Source organism: Ursus americanus, chromosome 15 (genome assembly GCF_024610735.1).
Source record: "Ursus americanus isolate L20-20 chromosome 15, mUrsAme1.1.p, whole genome shotgun sequence".
NCBI classification, from domain to species: Eukaryota; Metazoa; Chordata; class Mammalia; order Carnivora; family Ursidae; genus Ursus; species Ursus americanus.
The window spans coordinates 15,851,576-15,879,490 of NC_142141.1; the positions used below are offsets into that span (position 1 = coordinate 15,851,576).

The 27,915-nt window shown below is 43.4% G+C and overlaps 1 protein-coding gene across 1 annotated transcript in view; it reads left to right on the top strand.

Annotated features, from left to right (window-relative positions):
• The window catches only part of ATP10B (ATPase phospholipid transporting 10B (putative)), a 112,384-nt gene that overhangs the window by 41,723 nt on the left and 42,746 nt on the right, over positions 1–27,915 (top strand). Inside the window, exons 7-14 of the mRNA XM_045792041.2 lie at positions 2,906–3,033; positions 4,864–5,116; positions 6,204–6,442; positions 15,471–15,662; positions 17,181–17,781; positions 20,151–20,260; positions 22,231–22,357; positions 25,294–25,478. Of these exons, the coding sequence (XP_045647997.2) occupies positions 2,906–3,033; positions 4,864–5,116; positions 6,204–6,442; positions 15,471–15,662; positions 17,181–17,781; positions 20,151–20,260; positions 22,231–22,357; positions 25,294–25,478 (1,835 nt within the window). The remainder of the gene's footprint in view (positions 1–2,905; positions 3,034–4,863; positions 5,117–6,203; positions 6,443–15,470; positions 15,663–17,180; positions 17,782–20,150; positions 20,261–22,230; positions 22,358–25,293; positions 25,479–27,915) is intronic.

Genomic DNA, 27,915 nt, shown 5'->3' on the forward strand with positions numbered 1-27,915 from the left:
TTAGCATAAGAGAATAAAAAGATGAATCAGTTTGAGGACTAGTCCTTAAGAGCTCATGGTTTAGCAGGAAGAAGTCCAACACATGAACAGAATTGGTATAATCTGTCCTATACATGCAAGTACTATCTTAGTTTTCTATCATTGCTATAAAAAGACAACACAAATTTAGCAGTTTAAAACAATACTCATTTATTCTGTTACAGTGCTGGAAGTAAGAAGTCCAAAATTAATTCTACTGGATCAGTTCAAGGGTCAGCAGGGCTCACTCCTTCTGGAGGCTTTGAGGGGAGACTCTGTCTCTTGTCCTTTTGAGCTTCTACTGACTCCTTCCTCTTTCTTCAAAGTGCGTTACTCCAATCTCTGCTCACACTTCCCTCTCCTTTTTCTGTAGTAGTATCTCCCTATGCCTCTTTTTTATAAGGACATTTATAACTACATCACTGGGCCCACCTGGATAATCAAGGACACTCTTCCCCATCTCAAGACCCTTAACTTAAATCACATTCTCAAAGCCCCTTTTGCCATGTAAGATAGCATATTGTTGGGGCCAGGATGTTAGGATGTGGACATCGGAGGAGGCCATTATTCACACTACTGTTGGTAATATGAGAGCATCGGTGGAGGAAGTCTTCCTCGAAGAGGTCAATGGAGCTGATCCCTGAATGCAATAGGCATTCACCACAGGAGGTGGGCAGCAGAGACAGGATGGGGGCGGGGGGGTAACTGTGAAAAGAGAGAAGTCACTCTTAGCCCCAGGAACAGCACAAGCAAAGCACAGAGGTAGGAAGGAGAATCATTTTATGCAAAGGAGCATTTGGCTCTTCGGTGTGGCAAGAGCAAGGCCAAGCATGGAGACCTGATTAGAACCAGTCTGCGGCCACGTTCTATAACTGCTGAGTGTGGAAAGCTGCAGAGGTATAGACATGAATAATTTGAGCCATTTAAGTTGATTCTCAGAGTGTAGGCAAAGAGGGACACTTGGTCTTATCCACTTTCTCTAAGGATGGTCCTCAGAGACGATCAAGAGGAAAAATTCATGCTAAGTCCAGAACCCCCTGCTGACCCCAAACGAGTGGGCAACAATGGTGTTTGCTCTTTACTTGCCTTGGTCAGAAATTGTGCCCATCGCTGTTCTTGGAAGATTGTGTCTGAAAAGATAAGACCTCCTAGGGCCCAGGGAGATTTTGTGTGCCACCATGGTGAGGACAAGGGGATTTAGTCTCATGAGTACCCTGGGGTTTTTAACTGTGCTTCCCAGATGTGTCTAATGGCACTCCAGGTGAGGGTGGCCCGCAGCTGGGAGGAGAATACCCAGAGGGCCAGTGAAGTAGGGGAACAACACCATCCGCTTGTGGCCACCTCCATGCCCTCAGAGACACTGCAGGAACTGTTTGTTGCCTCTGCTTCAGAACAGGATTTTTGAGGCAGTGTGTGAGCAGGAAAGGACATTTTAGATCATCTCACTGTGTCTCCAAAGAAAGGAAGTTAATGATTAAAAGGTCACACAGTGAGATAAAGTATAGGCAAACCAGAATCTGCTTGGCAGATTGCCCAAAATAATAAGTAAATTGAAAAAGTAACAGGGAGGGGAAGAATTGTATGCTGTCTGAGAACCACTACTCATACACAGTGACAGGCCTCTGATGGTGCCTAATTAAAGCACAGTGCCTGCTATGAAAGCTCTCAAGTCAGTGTCATTCAAGAGTTCTCTATTGTATGCTTACTTGGACTGCATAAAGATGATGGTCTTTTTTTTCTTTGCCCAGAATGCCCTCCCTAGGCCTTTTTGATCACCTGAAGCCTTCCTGGTCTTCAGGACCTCTCAAGGGCTCCTCCTTCATGCAGACTTCCCTGTCTCCCTTGAAGGCTAGAGTTATCTGCTCTATAATAATACCTTAAAATAACCTCATGTCTGTAGATCTCCTTTCTTCTGCCATGTATAATGGCATTGGGCCCAACCTCCTGGGCAAAGAAGCATCCTGGGGACAAGACAGCTTCCCCTATGCTTTTTTTTCCCTGTAGTTCCTATCCTGGGGCTGAGAGCATTATACACATTTGGTTATTCTATTTTCACAGTAACCCCACAGAGGAGGTATTATTACTAATTGACAGATGAGACACTGGGATTCAGAAAGCTCTGTAGCATTTCCTCTTATTAATCCTCAAGTGATGAATGTTTATCCCCATCTGTGGACAAGGAAACAGGGTTCGTTCTGCATTTGAATATGTTACTATGAGTTCTCATAGCGTTCCACACTCTGCATAATACCTCTCACACTGTGGGATTTGTCCCTTTACATCTGGTCTGACTTAGGGACCTCCTCAAAGACAAGAGCTGAGACCAATTCCTTCCTGAATTAATAAATGTTGGATGGGGGAGGGGGGGACAGCAGGGAAGAGTGGGTGAACAGAGACATGGGTGAGTGAGTGTATGGGTGGATGAACTGTGGATGGGTGGGTGGATGAATAGATGAATTGTGAAAATGTGGATGGGTAGACGGATGAATGGGTTTATGCATGGGGGAAGAAGAAGGGCTAGCTTACAGGTCTATCAAGATCCCCAGCCATGCACTTTTCACCACACAACCGAAAAGAACCTGGGTCCCCTTTTCTCTTTCCAATCCTTCTATAACAGGACTGCATCAAAATATAAGCAATCCCCATGCTAGTCTCCTCCTGGTGAGACAGACTTTAATTCCATCAAGAGATTGAAATGTAGGGGATGTGAAGGACCACTTTAGATGAATACATACATACAGAACTAGGCTGTACAAAATAGGGATGGGCTCCTCCAAAGCACACTCACTTTCAGGAATAAATAAAGTGCTGATATAATAGCCCTTAAGTAGATTAATATAGAATTAAGTGAAGATTCTGCTTAATCTCTGATTTTGCCTGCTCTCAGGTCACTGCCTCTGGAACGGGACCTTTGAAGAACACCCTCCCTTTGATGTGCCAGATGCCAAGGGCAGCTTCCCTCCCCTTGCCCTTGGAGGCTTCTACATGTTCCTTACAATGATCATCCTGCTCCAGGTAGGAAGCCCTCCCTAGCGAGGGGCTCAAGAAGACCTATGATCAGTACCTGCACAACTTTGTGAAATAAAGAAAAAACAGTGCTGGCCCCAAGAAAGAACTAACTGAAATAAGATGAAAAAAATGGTCATTGCTTTCTTGTGAGTCTTTGAAGGTACTCACATTTGGGGTAATGTCAGGACAAGCCCTACCTTGTGGAAGGAACCTTGCTCTCAGATAATAGTGGAGGAAAATATTTATCAGGCTTTTCTATTTAAGAGTAAGATTATAGTAGTAATCCAAGTGTACCCGCCTCTTTGCCAGATATAAAAGAACAGGTAAAATCCTAATGACCTGGGAACAGAAGAAGATAAAATAGCTCAGAGAACTGCAGAGAACCATCAAGCCCTAAGGATTGGGAGAAAAAAAAAAAAAACACAGGTTATGGGGTGCCTGGGTCGCTCAGTCGTTAAGCATCTACCTTTAGCTCAGGGTGTGATCCCGGCATTCTGGGATGGAGCCCCGCATCAGGCTTCTCCGCTGGGAGCCTGCTTCTTCCTCTCCCACTCCCCTGCTTGTGTTCCCTCTCTCGCTGGCTGTCTCTCTCTCTCTCTGTCAAATAAATAAATAAAATCTTTAAAAAAAAAAAAAAGAAAAAAAACCCACAGGTTAATGTTTTAGCATCTGATAGATTTAGAGGGAAAAAACACAACTGGCCCTATAGAGGAGAAAACACAAAAGCATAGAGCACCTACAAGAAAGGGGCAGTAAGGAATAAAAAGATGAATAAATTCTTCAGGCTCTGTAAGAAGTTACAGTCAATGAAAAGATGAGGGAAATTGCAGTTTTGTTTTGATGAAGCTCCATTTACATTCAATTTCTTGTAGTATTTGAGGGTGTTTTGTTCTCTTACAGGTGTAATTTTTTCAGTCATTAGTTCATTCATGCATTTAGCAGAGTAATCTTTTTTAAATGTGAGTTGGACCATACTGTTCCTCTGCCCAGAACACTCCCAATAGTTTCACATCTGCTCCAAGAGAAATCCACAGTCCTATGGCAGTGAACGAGGCCCTACATGATCTGGACTCTGACTTCCCCACTGGCCTCACCGCCTAGCCATCTCCTGCTCATTCGTACAAGACCTGCTTATTCTTTCCCCTCAATTACCCAGCCCACTCCCACCCCAGTCTTTGCCCAGAATGCTCCTCTTCCCACAGATAACTTCCTGGTTCACACCCTCATTTCTTCAGATCTCTGCTCAAAGGTCATGGTTTATAAAAGAGTCCCTCCCAGTCACCACCTTCTACCCTCTTGACTTTTCTTTTTCACTGCCTGATATATATTTCTTTATTTGTTTACTGGAATGTGAGGTCTTCAAAGCCAGGGATTTTGTTCTGCTTGCTGCCATCTCCAGGACCCAGCACAGGATCTGACACCCAACAAGCGCTTGGAAGATATTAGGTATTGAATCAGAGACAGTAATCAACAATGGGTCTGAATACATATAAAAGTTAGTGACAGCCCTTAGTGGCACAGCGATCTGAGGGGTATCAGGAAACTCTGACAGAGGCACTAGAGCTCCTTCTCCCCTAACCACTCAGTCATTAAACAACCAATAGTGAGTGTATACTCTGTACCAGACCTCCCTGGTTGAAGAAGGCACCTGTTTTTCAGATGCCCCTAAGAATTCCAAGGGAGGCATAAAGTCATTGACCTTTAGTTTCTCAGAGAAAGTCCATCATGTGAGCTGACCTCAGCTTTCCATTAAATGCCTTTGCTACCCACTGGTGAGAGTTCTGAGACAGGACACTGGCCTGGTCTCTGACACTGTGGGAATCAATCTCCCTACAGGTGCTGATCCCAGTCTCCCTGTACGTGTCCATTGAGCTGGTGAAGCTCGGGCAAGTCTTCTTCCTGCATAATGACCTTGACCTGTATGATGAAGAGACCGATTTGCCCATTCAGTGTCGAGCCCTCAACATCACTGAGGACTTGGGCCAGATCCAGTATGTCTTCTCTGACAAGACGGGGACACTGACTGAGAACAAGATGGTCTTTCGGCGTTGCACTATCATGGGCAGCGAGTATTCTCACCAAGAAAATGGTACGAAGGTTCCTAGGGGCCCTTAGCCCTCTTTCTAAATGAATCACCCTGCTCTCCTAAAAGAATGATAATGAAAGACATTTTCCTGGATCCCCACAGAGGTTTCCTGGCTCTGTGGCAGGTTGCTTCCTGTATCCCTGTGGGCTTCCTTTTCCTAGATCAGTTCTGTTCTCATCACCTGTAAACTTTCCTTTGTTCACAAAGGCTATCAGTGATCTCTTGTGTGGTAGCCCTCCATTCGGTCTTTGGTGCTATTTACACACAGGATTTTTGTCTGTCAGGAATGTACTGGAAACATGTACAAATTATGTACCAGTTATACAGCCGAGGTTTAAGAATTTTGGGGGTCACTTTACCTGACATGTCAGGACAGGCCTCAGTGTAGACACATGATCAGATTCAATACATCCAGGAAAAGCCTTCCACATTAACTGATCTCTTGGATTTTTACTGAAGCAGAGCTTTGACTTAGGAAGTATGGCTGAACAATGCCTGGACTGTCATCACACATGGACTGAAGGTGGCCTGTAAAGCTGACCTGATTTCCTCAGCAGCCCTCCACCATCACACCACAAACACAACACACATACTTTCTAACTAAGAAAAGAAACTCTCAAGAGAGCAGCATTCATTCTTTTGAGTGGGAGGAAAAAAGAAAGGGAGCGATATTATGGGTCCCCCAATCACCTTTGCCATGTGGTAACCACTTAAATGGGAGCTTCCAATCTCTTTTTAATAATAATAACAACTACTCTGACCAGTACTCAGAGTGTATCAATCACTTTGACACACTATTTTATTAAGTCTTCCAAACAACCCTATGAGTTAGGTACTTTTTTAAAAACCCTAATGGAGGAAATAGGGGCACAGGTTTAGTCAAAGCTCAGTCACATAGCTAGGAAGTAGTAGAGCTGTATTTGAATCTGTGCAACTTAGTTGCACCCCTCTTTCTCTAGTCAAGGTAGCCCAGTTGCCTATGCTTCAGAGCAGCAAAGTGCTCTTACTCTGTGCTCTTTCCTCTACCCCAAGTAAGACCATGACTTGGCCAAGGTATGACTGGTGCAACAGCAGGACTCCTTTCTTGCAGCCAAGAGACTGGAGACTCCAAGGGAGCTTGACTCAGACAGTGAAGAGTGGACCCAGTATCAGTGCCTGTCCTTCCCAGCCCGATGGACTCAGGGCCCAGCAACACTGAGAGGCCAAGGATGGGCCCAGCCTCTGAGGAGATGCCACAGTGCCCAGGTACCCATCCAGGGCCACTCCCGACAAAGGTCTGTGGGACGCTATGAAAGCTCACAGCCTCCTGTGGCCTTCAGCAGCTCCATAGTAAGTACCTGTATTTTACTCTTCAAATTGCAAGTGGCCTCTTTTGGGGATAGATGGGAGGGGACTCTGGGGTATGAAAGAAAAAAGACTGTATAAATCCTGAAGAGCTCTCAAAATGGTCTTATCTGCAATCCTCATATGTGTTTTGTTGGCCAGTTACACTTCTTGTTCATTTTAAATGTTCAGTGTTTAGAAATTGGGAGGTTTCATATAAACATATAGATTTCTGGCTTCTCTTTTTATTTTTTTATTAGTTAACAACTTTTTATTTTATTTTTTAATAATATTTTTTTATTATATTATGTTAGTCACCATACAGTACAACCCTAGTTTTTGATGTAAAGTTCCATGATTCATTACTTGCGTATAATACCCAGTGCACCATGCAATATGTGCCCTCCTTACTACCCATCACCAGCCTATCCCATTCCCCCACCCTCCTCCCCTCTGAAGCCCTCAGTTTGTTTCCCAGAGTCCATAGTCTGTCATGGTTCATTCCCCCTTCTGTTTACCCCCCCCCCCCACTTTCTTCTTCCCTTTCTTCTCCTACCGATCTTCCTACTTCTTATGTTCCATAAATGAGTGAAACCATATTATAGTTGTCTTTCTCTGCTTGACTTATTTCGCTTAGCATAATCTCCTCCAGTCCTGTCCATGTTGCAGCAAATGTTGAGAAATCATTCTTTTTGATGGCTGAGTAATATTCCATTGTATATAATGGACCACATCTTCTTAATCCAGTCATCTGTTGAAGGGCATCTCAGCTCCTTCCATGATTTAGCTATTGTGGACAGTGCTGCTATGAACATTGGGGTGCATATGGCCCTTCTCTTCACTATGTCTGTATCTTTGGGGTAAATACCCAGTAGTTCAATTGCTGGATCATAGGGTAGCTCAATTTTTAACTTTTTAAGGGACCTCCACACTGTTTTCCAGAGTGGCTGTACCAACTTGCATTCCCACCAACAATGTAGGAGGGATCCCCTTTCTCCACATCCTCTCCAACATTTGTTGTTTCCTGCCTTGTCAATTTTTGCCATTCTAACTGGCGTAAGGTGGTATCTCAGTGTGGTTTTGATTTGAATTTCCCTGATGGCTAATGATTTTGAACATTTTTTCATGTGTCTGCTAGCCATTTGTATGTCCTCATTGGAAAAGTGTCTGTTCATATCTTCTGCACATTTTTTGATTTATTTGTTTCTTGTGTATTGAGTTTGAGAAGTTCTTTGTAGATCTTGGATACCAGTCTTTTATCTGTAGTGTCATTTGCAAATATCTTCTCCCATTCCGTGGGCTGCCTCTTAGATTTTTGACTGTTTCCTTGGCTGTGCAGAAGCTTTTTATCTTGATGAAGTCCCACAAGTTCATTTTTTCTTTTGTTTCTCTTGCCTTTGGAGATGTGTGATGAAAAATGTTGCTGTGGCTGATGTCAAAGAGGTTGCTGCCTATATTCTCCTCTAGAATTTTGATGGATTCCTGTCTCACATCGAGGTCTTTCATCCATTTGGATGAAATGTCTTCCCCAAGACACACAGAGAGAAACAGGAAGCTTTCTTTTGTAGATCTCAGTTGGGACACACAGATTCGCTCCCCCTTGTTCAGCCTGACAAATCTTAGTAGCCCAGGAAAACTGCAGCCCTGAGCCAGGCAGTGTAACTTTTATTCAGGGCCTATCTATCACTAGGGCCTACAACTATCACTGGCTGTTCTAAAAGTTAAATAGCATGATGTGTATGTCGACCTGCAAGTCCCTTCCAGCTACAAATTAGGTACATTTAGGGTCACATGACCCAGGTGTTCACCTTCGCTCCTTCATCTCTTCCGTGACTTTGGTCAACTAACTGAGCTAGAACCTCAATGTCTTCATCTTTAAGAAGCATTATTGTTCTGTCTCATGAGTTTATTTTGAGGACTTAATTCTTAAAATCATGTGTTCTGGATAGATAACTCATGGAAGTCTTAAACAATCTCTCTCAAGGAAAGCTGTCTGACTTGCACAAATGTTCGTATCTAACGACATGGGAAATGGGAGTTTTCATTAAGTACAATGTCAAGCCCTATCCCCTGAGATTCTGGTATATTTGGTCTAGGGTAGGGCCGAAGCATTCATCTTTTTTATTTCTTTTTTTTATAATAATTTTTTATTATGTTATGCTAGTCACCATGCAGTACATCCTTCATTTTTGGTGTAATATTCCATCTTTTTTATTTCTGATGATTCTAGTGAGCAACAAGATCAAGAACCTCCGTAAGCATAGCATTGCCCCTCTAGAAAATAATCTTCCTTTGGCTCAAATGGACATCTGCTATAGCTTGGGAGGCATTGGCAGAAAGGGAGTGATTTAGGCTGCTTTAAGGGGCTCTGAAACTAACCCATACAATATCTGTGGCTGGAGTGGCAGGTCCTTGAATTAGTCCATAGAGAATATCTGTGGCAGTCCCAGGTGGACTTCCTGGCTCCCGTCCCCACCCACTCTTAGCAAGCTCTCCAAGCTTGTGTCCTCTTCCACCTGACCATCTGACATCTGGTCTGGTTGGATAATAGTCTCTTGGCACCCCCAGTTCTTTACCTTCCCTTTGTAAATCAGTCAGAACTTGCCTCTAAAACCTCCACGTTGCCAAGTCCTGGCAGAGCAAGCACCCTACCACATTCTCAAGACGCCAGTTGTTGGTTTCCTTGGAACTTTGCCCTAAACCCAAAGTAAAATGAGCATCAAGGCTAACAGCAACAAAAGCTGGCTTTTTTTCTTTTACTACAAAGAACAAGGAAGTTATCAGTTAATGCCGCCTAATTGGCTGCTATAAACTCTGTGGCTTTAGGGTGGGGATAATACACTTAGGAAAGTGGTGAGCTCTAAGCCAATGTTTAAGAGTACTGGCAGATGGAAAATGAAATGGGTTTGGGGGTTTTTTTTCCCCCACTTGTGTGTAAGAAGCCAAGACTTAAGCAGAGAGTCTTTGTTTAGAAGTGCCACTTACAAAAGTTTTTCCGGAACCATCAAACCAAAGAATATCTCCCTAATCATAAAATTTGCATTGGGGCTGCTTAGGCTCCTCCAGATGGCACCACCACTTCCTTCTGTGGGCATGGCCTCTCCCACCTGTCTGGAAAGAATGCAATAGAGAAAAGTAAAGGAGGTGTCTTTGGCCCTCTGCCTCCTTTCTCTAGTCTTGGTCTTCCTTCCTTTCTTTGAAAGAGATGTGTACAGCACTTCCAGTCTGCTCCAGACTGGTGAGGACAGCCCACAGATACAACTCCCACTCGAAAGTTAGATAAGAGTCCTGATTTAATTAGCCAAGCACACAAAATCTTTTCGGAAGTACTGTGACCACACAGGGCAGAAACAGATGAAGTCTATATCAGCTGTGCCTCCCTTAACTTCCAGGGTGCCAGAGGGTGGCACACAGCTGTAGTGACCCTTTTCACATGGGGCGAGGTCTTGCAAGATCTGGAAAACTCCCTTCTTGCTAGGCAACTTAGTTTCTTTCCTTGGGGCTTATGGCCCTTTTGGGAAAAGCTTATCTTACAATCCACATGCTTCTATTTAAGCAAATATTTGTTAACATTGGGTTCTCCCGGTTCTTAAATGAAAGGCAGTGTCCTCTAGGTCACAACCTCAACCTGGGCAAAATCATCACTTTCCTAAGCCATAGTTCAGCCTCCAGCTCCCCAGCAACCAAGAAAGTTTATGTTCATGAAAGTGTTATAACCACATAATTAAGTAAGTGGTAGAAAGTAACTAAAGGTCAAATGGTAAAAAAAAAAAATAAGTCTCCCTCCCTCCTCTTCTGTTCCCCACAACCCCAGTGACAACCATTATTTGCATTTTCTTGTGTATGTCCCAGAGGTGTTTCACTACATGGGAGCATACAAGTGTGGTATACACATGAGCACATCCTTTACTGCAGATATTAGCATGCCTTGCACGTTGTTTTGGACTTTGTTTTTCTTTTTACCTAGTGAATCTGGGAGAATATTTCATAGATGTAGACAGATATTCAGTGGAGAGCTGCCTCGTCTTTTTTTTTTAATGGGTGTTAGAATTTGTTGGATGGTTGAGCTGTTGTCTATTTATACATGTGTATTTTTCTATAGTATTTATTCTTCAAGCATAATTGCTAAATTGTGTGTATCTTTTTAATTTTGAGTAATACTTCCCAAGAGGTTGTATTAGTTCAGACACTCACCGACAACAAATAGGTCTGTTTCTGTCCACTTCTTCCAATTCTGTGTATCTACACTCAGTATCTCCATTTCTTTGGAATAGCCTGTCATTTGTCGTCAAACATTAAGTAAGCATTGACAATATGGCATATACTGTTCTAAGCGCTGGGATATAAGTTGTAATAGGGCATTGTCCCTGATTTCAGGAGCTAGAACCCAAAAGAGAGGAGAGAAGAACACCAGTACCTAGAGAACACTCCTCTTGGTGCTGAGTTATGCGTGCACCGATGCTGTAGGAGCCCAGAAGAGGTGCACCTGCATCAGATGAGGCCTCAGGAGGGCTGCCTGGAAGGGTTAGCACCTGAGCTGAATTTGAGACAAAATTAAAGATTAACCAGAGCAAAGAGAAGACCATCTAGCGGGGAGAGGTGAGGAATGCAAGTGACACGAAGAACTGGAGTTTTGAGGAGTAGCTGGAATAAAAGGTAAAATATGGAGAGAGGTTAATGCCTGGAGATGGAAGACTGGGAAGAACCAAGCCACAGAGATTTTTCTTCCAAGCTAGGCATGAGGGTTCCTGTTTATTTCCTCTGCTGGCTCCGTGGATTCCTAATAGCAGCAAACTGCTACACCCAATGAGTGATCGTTGCCAATGTGAACTTGGGTGAGTTACCATTAAAACTGAGAAAAGAGTAGTAGACTAGAGGTTGGCCTGCTTTCCCTAGCCTTCGATGTGGGACGTACCTCAGCCATGTAGCACACAGTGGCCATATAAATTCTTGCTACTCGAACTGGGATCCTGGGACCAGCAGCATGAGCGTACTTGAGAACCTGTAGAAATGCAGGTGCTCAGGCCACACTTCCAAACTGCTGAATCAGCATTTGAGTTTAAACAAAATGTCCAGTTGATTTGTGTGCATGTTAAAGTTTAGAAAGTGCTGGCGTCATGTTTAAGGGTTCAGGTGTTGGTATCAGGAGGCAGAACTGGATCCAAGACCCATCATTTTTATTGGTTTTGTGACCTTGAACAAGTTACTTAAATTCAGTGAGCCTCATTTACCTCATAATTAAAATGGGAGAATAACAGTAGCTATTTCAATGCTGTCATGATGATGAAATGATGTACATGAACCCACTTAGCAAAGCACCTGACTTTGTTATAAATTGTCAGTAAATGTAATCTACTGATAGTAATAGGATCCTTGAGAGTATAGTGTGAGATCCAAGATCACCTTCGTCAAAGAAGGTTTGTATGAGCTTTAAGTGTTCTCTAGTAGAAAGAAATCCAGCCAGTTGGGTACCTGGCTGCCACAAGGCTCTAATCTGAACAACTGGGAACCCATAATTTTATATTTCTTTTCCTTCAGAGAAATAGACTAGCCAAAGGGCCCAGAGGAGGAAGGGGGCATTGCTCTCTCTAAGTGTCCTAAGGGCCAAGTTCCTAAATGTTAATGGGCCAGACAGGAAACCAATGAGCTGTGGGCAAAGGGAACCACGAAGAACCTTGCCCTGTGGGAACACTCTGTGGTGACTGGATAAAGCTTAACTGACATCCGCTGCTGACACCTGTAGGCTGGGCCTGCTGCCAGTGCCAGAGAGAAGCAGGCTCTCAGCAGAGATTCTTTTTTTTTTTTTTTTGGTAATGCATTGCTGTATGATTGGGTTGAAATATACTAAAGAAGAGTTTTAACGAAGAGATCCCATGAGTTAATCAGTGGTGGAGTAGCATGGTGTCCTAGATAGGAGTCAACAAAGGTTTGAACGCTTGCAGTCTGCCAGGCACTGGGGACATATCGCGGACTGTCTCTGCCTTCATGGCACTCATAGACTAAAGGGTAAATGAACAAGCAATAAATAACCATTAAATCATTTTAACTGTGTCGCCATTTGGAAATACGTAATGCATAGCTTAGCACAAAGCAGTATGTTGTCAGAAGCTGGGAGTCAGGTGGTATGAAAACTGCTCTAGTTATGACCCTAATTCAATGTGCAGTCTTGAGTAGTTCACTTTTCTCCCCCTCTGACATTCAATTTTATCATCAGAAAAATGGGAGATTTGGCTTTGATGACCTCCAAGCTTGTTTGCAGATCTGTGTATCTGTGGTAAGAGTTAAAAGCATCCCATTTGTGTATACCCCTAGCCCCAAATGAAATCTTTTTCCTCAAAAAAGAAGATTCCCATAATCCCTTTTATAATCTCACAGACTATCTGCTGAGTCCTAAGGATTAGATACATAAGCCTTTTAGTTGTGCTTGGGATGCCAAACACTAAAGATGTTGGCTGTCAGCAAGTACCAAAGGCTACTTCCTTCTCGTGGGAGATCTTGCCTGGCACAGAGGTTAAGAGCATGAATTCTAGTTGGACGATCTCAAATCAAGTAAAGGAGTCTCTTTCACTTATCGTGTGACCTTGGGAAAAACAGTTAATCTCCCTGGACAGCGGTTTCCTCATCTGATACATGGGCAACCAGGAGAATAGTACTCGACAGATAATGTTACTGTGGAGCTACAGTGAGATAATGGATGTATCCAGAATATAAGAAGTACTATGTGAATAGGAACTATCCTTACTACCTTAAGAAATGAGCTCCAAGCCCCTTGAGTGATGATGGTACACTGATAACAGGCAGTGGGTGGAGCCTGGAATCTGGCTAGGGAAGTTTGTCAAGGAGCATTAATAAGGGAACACTGCTACTTTACCGTGACCACGGAAAGGAAAGAAAGACTCTAGACTTGAAATCAGAGGGTCTGACATCTGATTCTGGCTTTATACTGACTCACTGAGTGACATTGGTTAAGTCAGCCCATCTTTCTGGGTTTCAGTTAAGTTGGGACTCTGAGAAGTCAGTGAGGTCACATAAATGACATTGCTTGGAAAAGTAGGAAGGGTTTTATCAAAGTGAACTCCTGCTAGGAAGACTGCATTCAAAGGCAAAGAAGTTAGATAGTGCATGCTCCCTTCCTAGGCTTTCTGAAAACAGTGACACCATATAGTATGGATGGTTCACCATTGCTTATCACAAGGCAATGAGAAGAAATGCAGACTTGATGCAGTTTTACTAGCATTCTTCCTTTTAATAAATACTTTTTTCTGGATGTTGTCTTCCTAAAATGGTATGAACCAGAGGAAGTGTAGCGTTGACTCTTGGACAGCACTCCAAATGAAGGCTGGAACTCTTTGCTCCAGTCCATTTCCCTTCATCTCCCTGTGCTGTTGGAAAGCCCAACTCTCATCCCTGCAGGCATCAAGTGCCTCCCTTGGGTGTCTGGGTTCCCTCTCCTGTGCTCTCACCTATACCAGCAACGCAGGGAGAATAGAGTCTGACTTCTGGAGTCATTGCATTTGGTAATCAGAGAAGACACTTTCTCCACAGGGTTTTGTTTCTTTTCTTTTCTTTTTTTTTTTAAATCTCAATTTGGGTTCTTATTTGTAAAACCTGCCAGCTCACTGGCACTCAGTCTAGCTCATTGGCACTCAGGCTTCACCCTGCACAAATTAATCAAGATTCCTTCAGTCCATCTTTTTCAGTCATTGATAGAATTTCTTCTAAACTTTAACCTGTGAACTATGAACACTGTTAGAAATGGTTTTGTGTGGAAACTTCTTCGCACAGTGGCTTTTGTAGTACCTGTTAAAAACCAGGTTTTGTTGAGCTTCTGCTTCAAACAAAGCAATAGTTGGGGCTCTAGAATGTACCGCTTTGTGGAAAATTCAGTCTCTATTTCTGAGGCTCTTATCTCTAGAGAGATTCAACATGGATATAAGAAAATTGAATTTAAAATATAGGTCAATATGTGGTGAATTCCAAAGGGACAGTGTAAGTGGTAGTTTCTACAAGGATGTGAAAAATTGGAAACCCATGAGTCAGATCCAACCCACAGATTTTTCTTTTTAAAAAAAAAAATGAGTTCTCACATTATCTCTCTTTATCTTGAAAAATCAATAGATTTCACAAACTGGACTAGAACCAGAGCACCTCAACTAGCAGAGCAGTTGCCACCTTTTAGGCAGAGTAGGATTTGCCAAGTCTCACAGCCCCTGCCATCCCATAGTGTCGTCCTCTGTACCTTAGCCCACTACCCTCATTCACCTTATCTACCTGACTCCTGTGGACATTCTGAGCACAAGAACATGCTGTTGTGGCTCAAAAGACTGAGAACTCATTGTGGGCTGGATAAAATCTCATGGACATGTGGAACTTCTCATGGCTACTGAAGTCTAGGGAGGATTTTGGTAGACAAGAGACGGTTTTCCAAACAAGATACGATCAGGGGTAATATTAAAAGGGAGTATACAACCAGAAGGCAGCAAACAAACCAGCAGGCTGAGCAGGTCTGCAAAGAGAAACAGTAAGAGTAAAGAGGAAGAATGCAGACTGTGGAAGGATTTAGGCGCCAGACTGAACTGACTATGCTAACAATGAAGATCTGAAGGGTGTCAAGCTCAAGAATACCTTGAGGGAAATGATGTTTTGGAAAGATGCATGGCTAATACATATGAAGGGTTTGAAAGAAAAGAGGTGAGAGGCAGCAGTATTACTTCAGAGGCTGATGCAGAAATCCAGATTTGAAGACTAGAGGTCTGTGCCTGGCTGAAGGCATCAGCAATGAAGGGCAAATGGCAGGGAGCAACTTGAGGGAAGGGCTGCCAGAGTCTATAACTGATGGACGTGTAAGGTTGAGGAAAGGGAGGAATCACATAAGAATACATTGACCAGGCCTGTGGGAGGAGGAGATGTGCTGGAGACATGACTTCAGGGAAGATTGTATCATACTTTCCCCAGGTGTGCATAGAAGCTGCTGGAGGGGCCTTCCTCCTCAGTCCCTTCAGGAAAGACTCTCATCTAGGCCTTTCTTTCTCAGGAAAAAGATGTGACTCCAGATAAAAATCTATTGCCCAAAGTGCACGATGCTGCCCTGTGGCTGGAGACCTTGTCAGACACCAAACCTGTCAAGCCTTCCCCCTCCACCACCTCCACCATTGCTGACTTCTTCCTTGCCCTAACCATCTGCAACTCTGTCATGGTCTCCACAACCACAGAGCCCAGGCAGAGGGTAAGGATCACTGAAGGTGGGTGGTGGGATGGATGGGAGGAGAGCTAGGGGCAAGGGGTGAAGCCCTGAACAGAGAGACAAACACCTGAGCCCTAGTCACAGCATCACCATTTCATCATTGTGAGACTTTGAACATACTTATTTTTTCTGGGCCTCAGTTTCCTCATTTTTTAAATAAAATGGAAGAAGTTATATATGAGCTTTCTATGTAGCTTTCAAATTCTGTATCTGTCTGTCTATAGGGTAGATATTAAGAGTAAATATTTACTAATCACTTTCTATGTGCCAGGCTCCATGCTAAACACATCACCTGCATTACCATTTAATCATCACAACCCCAAAACCCTATGAGGTATGTCCTTGGATTTTACAAGTGAAGGCACAGTGGCTCAGAGATTTCAGCAACTTAACAAAGGATGTATGGTTAGTACACAGAAGAACCATCTGTACAACTCCATAATAATATCACATTACACTGTCTCTGCTTTTATGTGAGGGCAAAATAATAATAATAATTATTATTATTATTATTATTATTATTATTATTCACACCACGGGTGAAGTTCTGCCAATTTAGAAATAACGCAGCTGGAAGGCCATTTATAGAAGTTTATACTCTGAGTTGTTTTTCAGTACTAAAGATAGATTGATCTTCAATTATCCACAAACTTTCACCCAAGCTCCCTTATGAGTGACTGATGAGAATAATTGAGTGTTATAACTGGTGGGTATGAAATCAGGAAAAAAAAGGTTCACCCAGGTACCAAACCAGAGCCTCCCATTATTACACCTAGATCCCAAACCACTCTGAACAGTCATTCCAGCCACTGAAAACTCACCAAGTTATCAAAAAATTTTAGAGAGCTTTGGGAGGCAGGAAATGTTATCTGAGGAATCAGCTCGATTTTCAAGAAGGGAAAAAGTACATTTTGGGAAGGACAGCATCCAACTCTCAATTTTCAAATTAATGGGGAGACATTAGCTGGCAGGTAGCTCAGGAGTCCAATCTCTGGAGCCAGGCGGCCCCAGATTTGAGTCCAGCTCTATTACCTACACACTGGGTGGTCATGTCCAATTTATTTAACCTCTTTGTGCCTTGGTTTCCTCATCCAGAAGTTGAGATAACATAGCAACCCCTAGAGTTGCTAGGGAGGGTGAGATGAGATGCTGAATGCAACCATAAAGCAAACAGAGCCATGGTAAGGACCCAGGTAATGTGAACTTTTAATAAGGGTCTGGCTTTTGTCTCCTTTTTTTCCTTTGTCCATGACCAGAGCAGGATGGTAATGTTGAGCATTACCAATCCCTAGAATGTCAGGGCTGGAAAGAACTATCTAGCCTAATTCCCTCATGCTATAGGTAGGTGAGCTGAGGTTCACAGGGAAGACTTGACCATAATCACTGAAACCCCAAATAATCTGCTTATTACAGAATGGCCTTCATATTCTTTGATAAAACAGCTTGATATTTTTTCCAACATTGAGACTTAATGTTCCACTTCCCTCCTTTGGCCACAAGGTCACCATGCCACCCTCAACCAAGGCTATGGGGACGTCCCTGGAGAAGATTCAGCAGCTCTTCCACAGATTGAAGCTTTTGAACCTCAGCCAGTCATTCTCATCTACTGCGCCCTCTGACACTGACCTGGGGGAGAGTTTGGGGGCCAACATGCCTAACACAGACTCAGAAGAGAGAGATGATGCATCTGTGTACAGTGGAGGCTACTCTACAGATGGTGGCTATAGGAGCAGCACATGGGACCAGGGTGACATCCAGGGGTCTGGATTGGATGCTTCCTTGGAGGAGGTGCTGGAGGCCCCAGCTGTAGGCCTGGCCAGCCCTGAGCTCTATTATGAGGCTGAGAGCCCTGATGAGGCAGCCCTGGTGCATGCTGCCCATGCCTACAGCTTCACGCTGGTGTCCCGGACACCTGAGCAGGTGACCGTGCGCTTGCCCCAGGGAACCTGCCTCACCTTTGACATCCTCTGCACCCTGGGCTTTGACTCTGTCAGGAAAAGAATGTCCGTGGTTGTGAGGCACCCACTGACGGGTGAGATCATCGTCTACACCAAGGGCGCAGATTCGGTTATCATGGACCTGCTGGAAGACCCAGCGTGTGGTGAGTCCCACCTCACTAGGGCTCTAGGAAGAGGGCTCCTTGGTTTAAGAGGCAGCACAGAACAGTAATAAGGAGCTTGAGTTATAGTATCACTTAGTCCAGCAGGTCCTAATTTGAACAGAGGAAACAGATGCTTTCCTCAAAGCAGGTTCCTTAAATCATGCTGCATTCTGCATCTCCTCGCCCTGGAGAATTACAGTGCTCATAAGCTTATTAAAGACTTAGGGCAGTCTTACACTGGAGAAACCTCTTTAACTTTATCCCAATTTCTGGTTTTTCACACTCATTTAAACATGGATTATCCATACACATTTTTTTTCTACCATGACATCCATTAACATAACCTAGAACACACTGTGGTCCTAACTCTTAGTTTGGGAGAGAAGCCAGATGAACCCAGGAAGGGAGGTGACTTAAGAGAGGTACACAGCCTAGCCCCAGGTATCCTGAATCCCAATTTGGAGCTTTTTCCATGCTACCAGAATTCTGCACCAGGCTCAGTCTGCTCTGGGAAGCCTCAGGTGTCCCTCTTCATCACCCTTTTCCCCAGCCTCCCCCAAATGGATTTTCATAAACTTGAGCCAAGCCAGAAAAATGTTTCAAAGTCCCTACATATCAGCGTCCAATTTTGGAGCAGCATGAATTAGTGTGCAGCCGCTTCCTGATTGCTAACAAGAAGAAGACAGTTATGGGGCTATGATTCTCCCAGGATAGTAGATTCCAGCCAAGCTTTAGAATTGCCAAGGCAGCCCTGTGCCTCCTGCATTATCAGCTGTGGACCAAAGCCAAGAGGTTCATGGGGATTGATGAGTGTTTAGAATGGGAAGGGAGCTAATTAGGTTTCTTCATCCCCAGACTCTGGCAGACAAGTGAATTCGGTGTTTCTGAGTCAAGGGAACCATAGCATTCTATCCCTGGGCAACAGCCATCCAAGCTGCCCTGGAGATTTTTTGTTGTTGTTGTTCCTCACCTGATTCCAAAGTGGATTAGAGATGCTTCCGATAAAAGACACATACACAATATTACTATAAGAATTGAGAATCAAAGCTTTGAAAAGGAGAGAAGAAAATAACCTTAGGTGTAATATATTCACAGTGTTTGAACATTCAGTTTGACCCTGAGGTTCCTGGTAGCCTGAGCAAAAAAGTAAACCCCAAGGCACACAGGTAGAAGGCAAAAGAGACTCATCTCAGGGAGCTAATATCTTTGAAAATAAAATATTGTAGGTAGTGCTCAATAAGCACAAAGACTGTGCTTAAGGCACCAGGGAAAAAGTAGTATCTGAAAAAATGAGATAATCTTTGAAAGGATTTTTATATTGCATAAAAACAGCCTTGGAATACTCTTGGGAAAAATCAGAGATTTGTTGAACTTCCTTATATTTATTTTACTGTAATGAATTGTATGTTTAATTTTGCATTATATGGAGAGAGTAGATGAGGTACACAAAACCTGCTTACTACCTAGGGCCTCTAAGATCACAATCCAGCCCTGGTAAAGAAGGATTTGGAAGCCTTTTCCCAGCTCAGCTTTACACAGTGCTGCTTCTGATTAGTGATGTCTGTGACATCTTAAGTAAAGGAGGTGGGGATGGCATCAATCCTGCCCCATACCTGCCAATCCAGGCTGAAAAATTCTTTTTATCTGACAGATAAAAGTGCTGGATTTTCAGGAGAAAATGATAAAAGAAAAAAACATCAGACTTCATTAAGGGAACTTCAACACAATGAAATATTTTTTCATGCTAGATTTATAGGAAATGCAAAAAATATTTTTTCTAGGGCTATTTCCTATTATAGAAAGAAAGCCTAACTCAAAAAAACCCAATATGATGAAGAAATTAGCAATGAGATTCAGATCTGTGGCTATCTTGGGACCTAAGTTAGTATAAACACTGAAGTAGATGACAGAGGGGATCGTGGATGGTATGTCTAAGACTTCACAAACAGTTGATCACCCAGGGCTAAACTGGCTACACGGAAAACACCCAAGGTAACAACAAAGATTCAGACTTCTTTCCCCTGATTCAGCAGGGCTTCAACTGGACCTGGGGACCTCTGTTATTTGTATAAGTTCCCAGGTGATTCTGATGCAAACATGTGTTTGGGAACAATACCTAAGACAACCCACCATCCCTAAATAGGACTTTTCTCGGCTAGGCTTTTGATGATCAGATATAGAAAGCAGAGAACGTAAGGATTCCTGGAGTTATCATGGGACATCATGGGATATCATGACAACCAGGAAAGATCTTCCATATTTCTGGGGTGGGCTATAAGGGGATTCCTCCTCACTCTTTCAGAGTGTTAGAAACAAGGATCCCCAAGCATTTGTACATGACCTCATGGAGGACAATGACTATTTGACAGTAACTGACATGGATGTGGAAAAGAAGGTGAGAAAAATCCGAGCCAGGACCCAGAAGCACCTAGACTTGTATGCAAGAGACGGCCTTCGAACACTGTGCATCGCCAAGAAGGTAAAAATAAATTCCTTCCTTAATAGCTATAAAGCCTCAACCCTAACTCTGTCTTTTCTATTTCTTTTTAGAAGACCCTTAATATTGGTTGTTTTAGTATTTTCAAAATTAGCTATTCTGACTCACCACGAAGACCCAGCATTTTGACAGTTATGCTGGGGCAGAACTCTGAATGGCAAGGTTCCATATCAGTGTGGCTTTGTTGTTCCCTGTTTTTCATTATGTATACATATAATTGGTAACCCATAACTCATAAAATAATTTTTAAGGTTATAATTTTTCCTTCAAAGTAGCTTTTTTAAATTTTGCATTATTTGCCTACATTTGAAATTTGGGAGATACTCTGTGATCACATAAAAATCTAGATTTCTGGTTTCTCTTAAAAATTTAGAGAATCCAATGAACCAGGTCTCCATTCTTGAATAGCAGCTAATAGCTAGAGCCTTGTAGTAGCTGATACCTTTGATGAAGGGTATATTCTCTTGTGTTCTGCAGTTGGTCACAGCCCCTATCTTCCTTGCTGTCTTGACCTTGGCCCAGGTATAGTAATGTAATCACTCACCTCTCGCCCTGCAGACCTTTGACTTTTCAGACCCTGCAAGGGAGGCAGGGAAAGAGATATGAATCCCAGAGTAGGGGCATCTAATGAGACATCTAAAATCAGATAGGGGAGCTATGATGACATGCATTTCTAGATGACTAAAAGTGGTTTCTTCTCTATAAATCCCCAGAGCTCTTCATCTCTTTTATGATGCTTAGTGCAGCAAAGTTTAAGAGCACCCACTTTAAACTCAGACCTACCAGGGTACAAGTCCCAATCTCACCACTTGCCTTTTGTGTGACCTTGGAAAAGTTTCTTCACCTCTCTGAGTTTGGGATTTTCTTATCTGTAAAATGGCACTAATGCTCCCTACCTCATACAGTTATCATGGAGATTAACTAAAGTAACATATACAGTGCCTGAGAGAGTGACCAGTGCTTACTACCCATAAATTTTAAGTATATCCTTAACACCACCTATTTCCATTGAAATTATTTGTGCCTATTTTGCCTCCTCTAATAAGATTAGGAATTCCTCAAAAGCAAAGGCCTACCTGTATCCCTTTGGTTTTACCCCATAGTGCCATGTGTAGAAGGAAAAGCAAGGAATATTTGGTTGTTGGACAAAAGAATCATTTATTGCTATAAAAGACAGTATGCATGTAATGCCAAGAGAGGGGTCTAAACATGCTATGGACTCCAAGGGAGAAAGATATGCCCTCCAGTAGGATTCTTCCAGCTACTGGGCACCTCCAGTAGCTAGTGGAACAGTCTACCAGGCTCTGCAAGATCTGACTGCTGCTTACCTTCCCAGCCTCATTGCTGCCTCTTCTCTATCTGGCTCTCCATCCCTTAGCCAACCGGTATATTCCAAGTGAACACAAAGAAAGCTGAGTTCATTGTTGTTTCATGGCATGGCCTTTGCATTTGCCCCTCTCTGTGACTGACCCCTTCCCGTCATTGGATCTCAACTTGCATGTCACTTTGTCTAAGACAACTGAAGATGCAAATGAAATAACCCCACAGCTTCCCCCCATCTAGTCGCACTCCATCATGTCACCCTCTTTGTTTTCTGTAAAGAGCCCCTTAAAATTACCTGTCCTTTTAAATAATTTACTTGGATTAACGTCTCTCACCCTCCACTAGTTGATAAGCCCAGGCATAAGCGATCTTGTCCATCTTGATCACTGCTATACCTCCAGTGCCTAGAGAACAGCAGGGGCTCAGTGGTGATAATGGAGCATGAGGATTAATATTTCATTGATTCATGCATTCAAAAAAAATCATTGAAGAGAAATAACTGTGTAGGGAATTGTAATTCCTACATCTAATTGTATAGGGAAGTTCAAACAGGCCCATAGGATGCCCAGCATACAAGAATGGGGTGGGATTCACCCTACATTGGGAAAGAGCCTCTTCCTGTCCCACAGGTCATAACTGAAGATGATTTCCGGCGATGGGCCAGTTTCCGGTGTGAGGCAGAGGCATCCCTCGACAACCGAGATGAGCTGCTAATGGAGACCGCACAGCATCTGGAGAATCAACTCACCTTACTCGGTAGCTAAAAATAAGTCATCACTAAATTAAAAAGAAAAAAAAAGGAATGCTACAAGCTCTGGAGGGAGTTCTTGGCCCTGACTCTGACACTGCTGCAGATGTGTCTCAATTAAAATCCTTCCCTGGAGTGCGCTTCCAGGTATTTGGCACAAATGGTGCGGATATCCAATCCAGACTCCACAAGCCACTACCTGAGGATGCCCAGGAGCATTCCCACACTTCCTGCTGGATAAAGCCCAGGAGCTTGGTTACTTCTCTTCCATTTCTTCAAATGTTTATTGAGCACCTACTATATGCCAAGTAGCATACTAGGCATTGGGACTAGGGAACAAGAGCTATAGGCCCTATCCTCTTAGAGCTCAATCTAGCAAGGAAACTGGATGATTAAACAAGGAATTTCAACCAAGTATGATGAGGACTGGGCTGGAAGATTGACCTGGTGGTATGGGAGCAAAAGTAAAAGGTGCCAACCTAGGCTGGGGCCAAGGAGAGTTCTGGAAGGCAGGAGTGAGCAGAGCAGAGGAGCTGGTCAAGCAAAGGCAGAGAGTTTTCAGGCAGAGGAAGGGGCTTGAATGAAGAGCTAGACTTGAGACAGCCCGGACAGGCTAGAAACCCCAATGTCTGCCATGGCTGGACCACAGAGTGTGGGGAAAAAAATAATGTGAGGTGGGAAAGCTCAGCATGACCCAGGTTATGAAGGGTACATAAATCATATGCTAATAGGTTAGAGAGGAGGGAGTAAAAGCAGAAACGGATTCATGTTTTACGAAAAGCTGCTGCTATGTGGAAGTTCGACTGATACACTAAGGTAAAGACAAGAAGCAGGGAGACCAGCTGAGAGGTAGTCTTCTCTTTCTGTGGGAGGTAAAATATTACCCAGAGAGAAGGAGGAGGCTTTGTTTATCAGGGTTAATCACCTCACAGCTGGGAGCAGGATCTGGAAATGGCAATACCTGACGCGTGCACGTGCTGACCACGTGGCTAAAGCCTTCTTCCATCTGAGGAGACAATGCTGAGCTGGGGATGAGAGCCAAATCTTGGTCTTGTGCTGTGTGCTCAGGGACCCATCCCCACACCCCCTGAGCCCTAGCTTCTCCTCCATATAAATCAGACTGTTCCAAGCTCGCAGCCAGGCAGGTGTGCAAGGGGAAAGAACCAGGATTGCTGTAAGAAGACAGTGATGCCTTTACATATTAAAGGTAGCAGCAAGATTGGGCAGGAAGAGTGGCAACAGGGGGAGACCTATTCCCCACCTCCTTCAGCGCTGTTTTTTTTTTTTTTTTTTCCTGTGTTTTGACTCCAGGGCCTTTGCCTGCTGCCTCCCAAAGCCTCTCTGAAAGCTGGCCATGAGAACTTATTTTAACGGCAACCAGAGGGTAGCCAGGCCAGACAGTTCTATTCACACACAAGGCCACAGAATGTCATCCCAGGAGGGCACATGACTCCCTCCTCAGCCCCCTGAGGTTGCTTTTGTTTCACGGAGCACTTTGGTCTCAGTCCCTGAGAAGTGCTCCTCAGCTTGTTCTGTGTTTGTCAGGGTCTGTTGGCTTCCCTTGCTGGGAAAGACTTCCACAGCCTTTCTCTTTCATTTTTTCTTTCACACAAATAAATGTGTTTTTCCTCTTTTCTCCTTCCCTCTGCTTCCCTGTAATGTAAATCAGCTTTAGAATCTCACCTTCCAGGCTAACCCTTGGAGGGAAAGACAAGGACTGAACCATCACTTTTCATGGGGTTGTTTGCGCATTTGGGCCTGCAGTACAAAAGAGGCACATCTCAGGATAGAGACATTATTTTTGTTCCCTCAAGGTGGATTGGGGAGGAGAGCTTTGGGGCTGGGAGGAGATTTCATCTTACCACCAAGAATCTGCTATGCCACAGAAGCGGCATTGCATTCACACTAGGCCCCGCACTATGAAATGATCTTTTCAGTATGCATCCGGTGTAACTGCTTTGCCAACCTATTGTCTCGAAGGATTATTAAAAGAGATGAAATGCCTTGCTCCTGCCCAGAGTAAAATGGGCAGCCATTAGTCTGTTGTCTGAAGTCAATCTCAATTTAAATGCAGATTAATTTATGCTTAATCACTTAGCAACTATTTGATATTTGGGTATATAGATTCATCAGGGTTGGTGCAAAGCTTGAGATCATTCAAAAATTATAGAGTCTGTATATTTAATTCCAAGAATATTATCAAAAATCTGAGTCCCTGTTCTGCCATGAGCTGTTACAGAGCAGTCTCTCCACTGCTCTCCATTCCCTTGCTGCTAGACTCACCCAGGCTACGCCACCACACCCCTGCTCAGCCTCTAAACTCATCCTGCTTCCCCCAATCTCAGTGCATTCTCTAGAATGATCTTGTTAAAACTCAAAACTGATCCTGTCACTCTCCAGCTTAATTCCCCTTAATAGCTTTCTTGTCTACCAAATTAATCCAAAATCTTATAATGCCCTCACAAGGCTCTGCATGTTTCAGCAGGCTCACCTCCCTTCCTGGCCCCTTCTCTCACCCCACTCTGCCTGCTGCTCTGTGCTTTCTTCCACTCTGACCTCTGGGCCTTCATACATGCTCATCCCTCTACCTGGAATTCTCCTCCTTTGCCATTTCTTGGCCTTATCTTCCAGGTCTGAGCTCAAATGACGGTTCCTAACAAGATTTTCCCTGACTTTCTAGATGAAGTTCGGGTCTCCTAGTATATGTTCACCTGGCACCCTGGGCTTTTCTTCTCATATAGTTCAGTTATAAATCCTTTTTCAACAAGCTTTTGAGCTGCAAGAGGGTAGAGACCGACTCCATTTCACTGCTGTATCCTGGGTGCTTACCACAGCCTAGAATGTGGGAGATATTTAATAATCACTACCTGACTTGATAGGGCTTTAGGGAACTTAAGCAGTTTTTCACTCTAATCGTAAGCTCTGGTGTCTTTGATCACTCCAGGAGCCACTGGGATCGAAGACCGGCTACAAGAAGGGGTTCCAGACACAATCGCTGCTCTGCGGGAGGCTGGGATCCAACTCTGGGTCTTGACTGGAGATAAGCAGGAGACAGCAATCAATATCGCCTATTCCTGCAGATTGTTAGATCAGACTGACACTGTTTACTCCATTAATACAGAAAGTCAGGTGAGGCCAAAGTAGAGACCAGATGTCCAAGAGCAGACTTGCAGGTGTCCAAGTATGTTTTGGTGGGATGAGAGAGAGAAAGAGAAAGGAAGAAGCAGAGTCCTAAAACTGCCGCTTTCAACCCCCAGTAGGTTGTGGGCGGCAGGGGATGGGGTTTGGAGAGAGGACTGTGTAAAGTCTGAACAGGCCCTAGGCCAACAAGAGATAGGCTTATGAGTGGGGTTTGGATACACAGAGAAGCACCCCTACCCTCAAAATATCACTGAACCTTGGAGCTCAGAGGTCCCTGGAAGTCATTCACCCCATCCCATGCATCATTGACCAGTTTGATTATATTACATCTAGTGGCACATGTTAGAAAGTTTTGATCTTCCAAATTCCACCCTTGGCCCAATCTCCGTATTTTACAAATGAGGAAACTAAAGACCCCTGGGACTAAGTCACTTACCCAGGATCACCCTGGCAGTTTCTGACAGAACTAAATCTAGAACACTGTCCTCCTGCCAGGCCAGTGCTATCTGCGTCATACCACGTTATTTGCTCACAGAACCCCAGTTGTCAGTTTCTTATACTTCGGATTCACTGTCCCACTGAAAAAGCCCCATTTAAATTAAAATGATTCTGAGTCAAAATTTCAGCTCCAATTTATATGTCAAATTGGTTTGCCACAGAATAAAACCTGAAGGGAATGATTCATGAGACCAGTATGTTTTGATGGGATGAGAGAGAGAGAGAAAGAGAAAGGGAGGAGCAGAGTCCTAGAACTGCAGTTTTCAATCCCCAGTAGGTTGTGGGCGGCAGGGGTTGGGGTTTGGAGAGAGGACTGTGTAAAGTCTGAGGAAGAGTATTCAAAATTATAATACAATTTTATATTTAGGAGAAAAAAAATCTATTTTCACAATGCAAACTGCAGAAAGTGAAGTTCCAACATCTTGGCTAATGAATATGGGAAGTAGGCATTGAGATGTATGCTCCTACCGAAAGGAAACAAGCAGGAAAAGTATTGGAGGGGTGGTGGGTGGAGGGCACTGGGAGACGTAGGCGTACCATAGGGAAAGGATGGAGAAGAGGTAAGAAGACGGGAAAGAACACAGAAAAAGGAGGCAGGGAGATGCTGGAACCTCACTCTTTCAGTTTTGCTTAGGACTGATTGGACCCAGAACGGAAGTTTAGGAGGTTTAAATCTGGTTTTTATTCCATAAAGGATCCACATACACATATTTTTTAAAAAGCAGTGTATACTATGAAAAGTGCCTAAGGCCCTTTACAAGAACTGGTAAAATCACTTTCTAGTCCAGTGCACAGATTATGCTGTGATTAGATTAAACCCCAATGAATTTTCAAAATGAAAATAATCTTGGGGAAATCTTTGGCATTAATATTATGCCTAGGAAAGAAAGTAATTTGCTGCTTGCTTGAGTACTTGATCCCTGTAATAACAGTGATATCTGCCTGCCCCGCTTGCAATGGAAATTCTATGTACAATGATTATTTCACTCCAGGTGATTCCAGAAGGACATGGGCAAACTTCTGAGTCAGTGAGCCCAAGAAGGATAGAGTGGGCTTTTATGGTTTCTGTTAAATGCAATGCACTCCTCTAGGAAGCTGAAGATGTTTAGCAATTTATTAGCCAACATTCCTAAGGAACGTGGGTCGTGTTTCATGTTTTGTTCAGTCACTGTTGATTCATTTAAAGCTGTCTGGGACCCTCTCAGATGATATCTGAATGTTAGGCCCTGTCCACACCCTGAGCCCACTAAACCTCTAAGATTAGTCATTCGCACCCCTTACCCAGGAAAAAGTGGTGGCTACATGGATATGTTAAGCCAGAAACTGGGGAGATCCATTCCAAATCTCAGATTTACTTAAACCCTAGTTTAATGTAATTATGTATTCAGTGAATATTTCCTCCTAGGGTTTTAATCTGCCTAATTCATTATAAATTGATTTAGGGCTACTGTTTCTTTGTTATGTACCTTAAAGCTATAAGCAGGTTATGGAACCTCTCTAGACCTCAGGGTTCACATCCATAAAATGAGAGAATTACTAACCCATCATTGAAAGTGCTGGTCTGTCAAGGAATTTAGAAGGGACTAGAGTATTAGACAGAAACTAATAACAGCAATGATTATTATCATTATTAGTAACATATATTGAAAGCTTAATATGTTCCAGGTACCATACCTCCCTAAACTTCACTCTCCTCATATGTAAAATAGGGATTAGAAAGATTTATTTCAGAGGCTATGGAGAGGATTAAATAAGATCATAGAAGAAAAATACTTATTAGCACAGTATTTGTGTTAGTTAACAAATTACTCCAAAATTTAACATCTGTAAAGAACCAACATTTATTATCCCACAGTTTCTGTGGGTTAGGAGTCTAGGGGCAGCTTAACTGGGTACCTCTGGTTCAAGGTCTTTCTGGAGGCTGCAG